At 39.6% G+C, this 6,868-nt stretch overlaps 1 protein-coding gene across 1 annotated transcript in view; it reads left to right on the forward strand.

Annotated features, from left to right (window-relative positions):
* Window positions 1-6,868, forward strand: part of CEP128 (centrosomal protein 128) — a 446,899-nt gene that overhangs the window by 180,411 nt on the left and 259,620 nt on the right. The window contains exons 15-16 of the mRNA XM_030884984.2: window positions 835-1,011; window positions 3,898-3,957. Coding sequence (XP_030740844.1) covers window positions 835-1,011; window positions 3,898-3,957 — 237 coding nt within the window. The remainder of the gene's footprint in view (window positions 1-834; window positions 1,012-3,897; window positions 3,958-6,868) is intronic.

Here is a 6,868-nt window from a genome sequence, read left to right on the forward strand (position 1 = left end):
CCTGAAGGGATCATCTGCCCTGGATTCCCTGTGTTACCACTTCCTATCTGTACCAGTGTACATCCACTGGTCTAGCCAGATTTGTAAGGTAGACTTGGGATCATGATAGTAGGGGAGGAGGAAGCATTTAGGAACCAGAGGAAAGTTGTATGCTTCATCATTGTTATATCACACACTGGCTTGTCTCCTCTCCAAGACCCTTCTGTAAGGGGATCTCCAGTGGCCTACAAATGGGCTTTGGGTCTCCACTCCACACTTCCCCCCTCATTCAGTATGATATAATTTTTTGGAGAACCGTTGTCTTAATGACTTCTTTAAAAGTCCCTTTTCATTATATCTGTTTGCTCATTTGGGTTTTATTAAATCTTCCATGCTTCAAAAGCAGTTTTATTGTTTCACACTTTAGCCTGTTCATGTTTTGATGAGAGATGCTTTTTTTGGTCGTCTGGAATCAAACTAACACCATCTTATCCAACAGTTCGCCTTTTCTAGGGTTTCCCTTATGTCTGTAGAAAACTCACAGAAACTTTTGTGCCAACAGAATTTTACTCTTTGATGCTCTAATGGCAATATGTTAAAGTGGAAGAGTATTTTTTTAAACTTTTTTTTTTTTTTTTGCTTGCTTGCTTTTGTTAGAGAATTACTATAGTTTTCTTTGTCAACCCTCCAGCTCGCTAGGTCCCTTACTGCTCTATCAGTCAGCCCCAGTATTGAGTGCCTCAGATCTGCTGCGTTCTGGTAATTCCCTTCACTGAGGTGGTTGCATGGATATTACAGGTATTTGAGCCACTTAATAATCACCTTCTGTGTTTTCACTTCTTGTCAATGCCTTAGGAAAAACATATAAGTAATGAAGAAGAGAACTTAAGGAGGATGGAAGAAGCCAGATTGCAGCTCAAGGATCAACTTCTTTGCCTGGAGACTGAACAGGAATCCATTTTTGGCATGATAGGAAAGGAAATTGATGCTGCTTGTAAAACCTTCTGGAAGGACTCAGTGGACAAATTGAAAGTAATTGCAAGTTCTTATTGTGCCTTTAAATTCCAGCTAGTTTCCTAGCATGGAATTGTAATGGGATTTCGATGAATGGCTACATGGCAGTCACATTTTATGCCAGGAAGTTTTATGAAGCAAGATAAAGAATGCCTTGCTTTTCTAGAATGAGGCTCTAACTCTATTGCGCAATGGTGGTGTGGGGAAGTGGAGGGTCACTCCACTCAATTGCCAGTATCTCCCTCTCCAAAAGAAATTATCTTGTAAGAATGGAGCAGCCAGAGTAAGAAAAGCAACCTTGGAGTTTGAATGTGCATGATCACAGACCATTTTTGTTATTGTTGTATTATTGGCTAACAGATGTTGAGTACCAGCCTCATTCTCAGGAGCCTGGAGGTGATGTTGGGATAAACATTAGGCTGCCAACTGCCAGGTCAGCTGTTCCAACCACCAGCCACTCTGTGGGAGAACGAAGAGGTTGTCTGCTTCTATCAGATTTTGCAGTCTCAGAAACCCCCAAGGGTTTCTGTGAGTCAGAATCAACTTGATGGCAATGGACTTGGTTTGTCTTAGTTTTATTCTAGATGCTGTGGTGGTAGAATTGTATATGTATCTCTTCCTTAGTCTCTAAAACAACCATTTCAGAGTCTCTGAATCAATTCATTTGAGGAAAGTGGAAACAAAGTCCCAAAGGTAGTAAGTAGCTCGCTTTTGTCATGCTTTTAGTTACATGATAGTGCGGGGACTCTAATCCTTTAGGACAGTGGTTCCCAACCTTCCTCATGCCATGACCCTTTCATACAGTTCCTCATGTGGTGGTGACCCCCAACCATAACACTATTTTCGTCGCTACTTCATAACTGTCATTTTGCTACTGTGATCAATCGGGCGACCCTCAAAGGGGTCGCGACCCTTAGGTTGAGAACTGATGCTTTAGGCTGTACTTTGGGAGCCTAAACAATCATTTGGCTACCTGCTACCTGTTTAAAAATAAATTATATTTAATTGTATCTTTAAAATGGGACAGTGCTACTCAACATATAATTCAAGCGAGATGATAAATGAAAACAGAAAAATGATTGTGAATGCTTGCATTCCTTGATGGAAAGTTCCAAAACCAACTCTAGGTGCTTCTATTGTTTTATTATATAGATGGGAGTATTTTCTTTGATAGGGTCTAATTACAGTATATTACTTAGCTCCTATTTACCTCTCTTTTTTTATTTGATGAAACAGAAGCACTCAAATTGTGGTGTTAGCACATTTCCTTTTTTACTTTCCAACTCTTTGTTATTAAATTTTATCATTCATTTGTCTTCCTCTTCATATAGAATAATCTTCCTTTCTCATATACTGTTATTCCCTGCCCCATAGTTCCTCCCCATCTTTGTTTATCGCTTGATCTAAAGTAATGTTTACAAGTAAATAAAGCTGAAGTTCTACTTTTGTGGTTGAAGTTATCTTAGGATGTGATGCTAATGGAAATATTTCAACTGATTGAATTTGATTAAATCGATCACATTTCTTCAATATGTGGTTTTAAGACACAAGAAGGCTTCAAAAGTTCATGGAAAAATGCCATTCTTTAAACTCCTTTTTCCCCTGTGAACTCTTTGAAATTCCTGCATACATTTTTCAAATTTCAAATATCCATTCGGGAAGGTGTATGCGTAATCAGAGAAGTAATTGATTTCCAGGGAAAAGCTATCTCATTTCAAGCTGGCAGGCCTGCTATAATGCAGATTTTTCTTTTCCTGCGTAATGCTTCTGCTTGCTCTTATGATCGCCTCATTTTCATATATTCCAAAGAAACCTGGCTTGAGAACTCTAAGTTCTTCCAAAAGAAGCATGAATTATCAATGTATTATTTGTTCCGTATTTAAGTATTTATTTTAGGATGGCTTGTTTGCAACCATGCAGAAATGTAAAAATGGCATATGGATCATGGATATATAACCCTGGTTACAGGCAATTCCAGTCGAAAACACATGTTTAGACAGCAGCTTATCAAATGCTTTATTTCCTTATGAAGAGCAAATTATCCTTTGAACATCTTCTTCAAAGAATTGACTGATTCCTTAATATGTTCCTAGGCATAGGGCAATTGTAGCAATGCATCTTTACTTCCCTTCCCCTAGAGCAGTTGTTCTCAACCTGTGGGTCGCGGCCCCTTTGGGGGTCTAGAGACCCTTTTATAGGGATTGCCTGATTCCTAACAGTAGCAAAATTACAGTTATGAAGTATCAACGAAAATAATGTTATGGTTGGGGGGGTCACCACAACATGAAGAACTGTATTAAAGGGTCACGGCATTAGGAAAGTTGAGTACCACTGCCCTAGAGAAAGATTTTATTAAGACCCTACAGCTTTTTGTTTGGGATCCTTTCCTATGAGTTACACCTAGGATCTAGTCCCCATAACCCTAGAAAAATATTCATTACCTCCCAAGTATTTACTCTTACTTCTAATGTAAAGCAGTGCTTACATGAAATCATGTTTTGTTTCTGTCAATTCATCATAGAGTATTGATAAAAGGTAAAGAATATATGTGACCAAGTATTGAGGTAATCAAATCCAACCCACTATGAAATACACCTGTAGTGTACTGGCAAAAAGTAACAGACCTAAAATAGCATTGATTTAATAGAGGCTGTTTCCCTTCCAGAGCTCTCAAGAAACAGCGTCGAGAGCTGCTTTTCCACGCCTCTGTCTTAGAACGATATACATACACACATGTATAAGTGGTCATTGGAAATTGGTTGAGTGCTTGTTATAAACATTTTTCTTTTTAAACCTGTAAGCTTCGTAGTTAAATTTTTGGATGCTAATGGTGAAGAATTTAGTTCATATAAGTGCATTTTAGAGGAAGTGATCCTTCAATAATCTTTCTCTGTCTTCTGGTAGGTGTTTTCAGCTGTTCCTGACGTGCGTTGCGACCCACATCGCTGGCTAGCAGAAAGCAAGGTCAGTACTTTTTAGGTTTTTAAGGTTATTGTAATATTTATGGCTCTATTTGGTTCAGCTAAATATTTTCTTACACCACTGAGCATATCAAAGTAGGCTATTTCACTTTAAGGGGTGATAATTATTGCAGTTCATTTAAGAAACCTCTGTGAGTTCCTTCAATTTAACATTTATAAACCAATTCAACATGAAGGCTACTTTAAAAGTTCATGGAAAAATGGAATTCAAAGACCACAGAAAAATTCCCACAAACTTTTTTGAAGTCTCCTTCCCCTCACACCGTATATATAATATGCTAGATTATTGAAATAATTGGAGCCAATTGTCAGAGAGACAAACTCTTCTGCATTTTACTTGAGATAGACAACTTTTTGGAATAAACAAAGATCAGGGGTGCTGGAATTAACCTGAGTTTTATATGCGATACATACTTATACATATATATATATATAAAATATCTGCAATATGTATATTACATGTCACCTCTGACTCACAGTAAATGATGTTCACATTATGCATATGGATATCCAAAATCTTTATTCATGTAGCTCAGGGTTATTCAGTGTACTTTGTTTCAGACACTGGGGTCGAAGGATTAATGAACCATGAACTTTGTGCTCCGGTAGTCAAATGTCTTTTAGTGGAAATGGAAGTGTAGCAAGTAAAAATAAATCCCTTCATGTGTGTTACTTTGAAACAGAGGTATGAAAACAATGTGAGAGGAACACAGATGAGTGGAGAGCTGCCTGTATTGAAAGGACAGGAACTTGTGATACTCTCAACGTCACGGGAGGCTTCAGGACAGAAGCGCTATTTAAACTAGATTGCACTGAAAACTCTGTGGAAGTGCTTTAGTTGATTAGGTATAGGTAGAACAATGGTAAGCGAATGAGAATAGTAACCACAGATAATCCACTGAGCTTCATGAGTATGGTGAGTAAGTTCAGCTCTGTGTTAGAAAAGTCTTTTGAAATGCAGGCACACACACACACACACAACTGTAAAAACGTTTTTAATAAGGAACTAATAGCATTTGTAATTGAACATTCAAATTCACCTTAGCAATTTTTCCTCTCTCACTTCACATATAACTCTCCTGTGTATTCTAAACCACATTTGCTAGAACGAAATGCTAATGTGTCTTTATGCCACCTGTCTTGGAAATGTTGATTATACATGCTTTGCTGTCTCTGTTTCTTTTGACCAGAAACTTCTGTTGTGCTTCAATAAAGCGTCTTTCTTTCCTCCCTGGTCGCACAATTCCAGCAAGAGCCAAGTACATGGGATTCTCTTTCAAGTTAAAATCCCTCTGAACAGAAGGCTTTTACTGCTGTGGTTGAGTTAAATTATGAGAGGCAGAGATGACTCTTAATCATAGCTCTTTAATTTGGGAACCAGTGAGCACTTTCCCCTTATCATTTAATGGGATTGAACTTCTGATCAGAAAGTTTTAGTGCTGCGTGAGACAACTGTTCCTTTGCAGTGTGAAAGGGTTGTGATAAGCAGTGCTATGCTGACCAACTGCCCGAGAAGCAATGGAATCTATTTACTAGAGAGATGGCTTAGCTTATTGATGGGCCACAACACTGCAATTCCCATGAACTATGACTGGACAGCTCTATAAGTATTGAAGATAAGATCTGAAATCAGAGGGCAAAAACTAGATGGAAAGCAGAATTGCTATTCAGCTAGTCCACACGGACACCTTACAGTATTGGAAGGACCTTTAAGGGCATTTGATAATTGTTTTAATAAATCTGGCAATGGAAAATCTTCTGTTAGTGTTGATCCTTGGATTGGATGAGGCTTAGTGTCGCCGTGGCTTTCTTGGAAGCCGTGGCATTATGTAATCCTGAAGTCCAATTCACCGATGACATAACTAAATGAAGCATGAGAATAATGCATTACAGGAAAGGCGAGGAGTAGGTGGGTCATTAAGGAATTCCAGGCAAAGGGAGTTCCTATACAGCAGAACTTTTTTTTGACATAAATTCTGACAAGGCATGTGGAGGACAAATTACAATTGTTTAACAACATTTACTGAGAAGCTACTATGTCCATGTTTGTTGTTAGGTGCCTTTGAGACAGTTCTGACTCATAGCAGCAAACGATGTACAACAGAATGGAGCGCTGCCTGGTCCCGTGCCATCCTCACAGTTCTTAGGTTTGAATTCACTGTTGCAGCCGCTGTTAATCGGTTTTATCAAGGGCCTTCCTCTTGTTGGTTGCCCCACTACCTTACCAAGCACGATGTCCAAAGCAAATGAGGCGAGCATGCTGGTTGTACCTCATCCAAGACAGATTTGTTTGGTCTGTGGTCGTCTATGGTACTTGTAGATTATTATTTTCATATCTTACATTGTCCTCTGTCACCCCTCACCTACTTTTCTGTTGTTCGTCCTCCTGAGAGGGGGTTATAGGTTGATCCTTGTGATCGAGTCCCCTTTTCTCCCCCTCCCCTCCATTAATCCTCCTGGTATTCTATTCTCATTGTTGGCCCTGGGAGTGGGGAGGAGGGCTTGTTCTGGATTCCCTGTGTTGCAGGCTCTTGTCTGTAGCAGTGTGCATGTTCTGGTCTAATCCAATTTGTAAGGTAAAATTGAGGTCATGATAGTGAGGAGAAGGAAGCACCAAAGAGCTAGAGGAAAGTTGTGTGTTTCATCGGTGCTACACTGCACCCTGACTGGCTCATCTCTTCCTTGTGACCCCTAGGTAGGGGGATGTCCAATTGTCTAGAGATGGGCATTGGGTCCATGACCCCATGACCTTCCCCCCATTCACCTTGGGTATGATTTTGTTCTGGGTCTTAGATGCCTGGTACCGGATCCTATCCACACCTCATGATCACACAGGCTGGTGTGCTTCTTCCATGTGGGCTTTGTTGCTTCTGAGCTAGATGGCCGCTTGTTTA

Source organism: Echinops telfairi, unplaced genomic scaffold, assembly GCF_000313985.2.
Source record: "Echinops telfairi isolate 266 unplaced genomic scaffold, ASM31398v2 ScPeMD7_18;HRSCAF=68, whole genome shotgun sequence".
In the NCBI taxonomy this organism is placed as follows: Eukaryota; Metazoa; Chordata; class Mammalia; order Afrosoricida; family Tenrecidae; genus Echinops; species Echinops telfairi.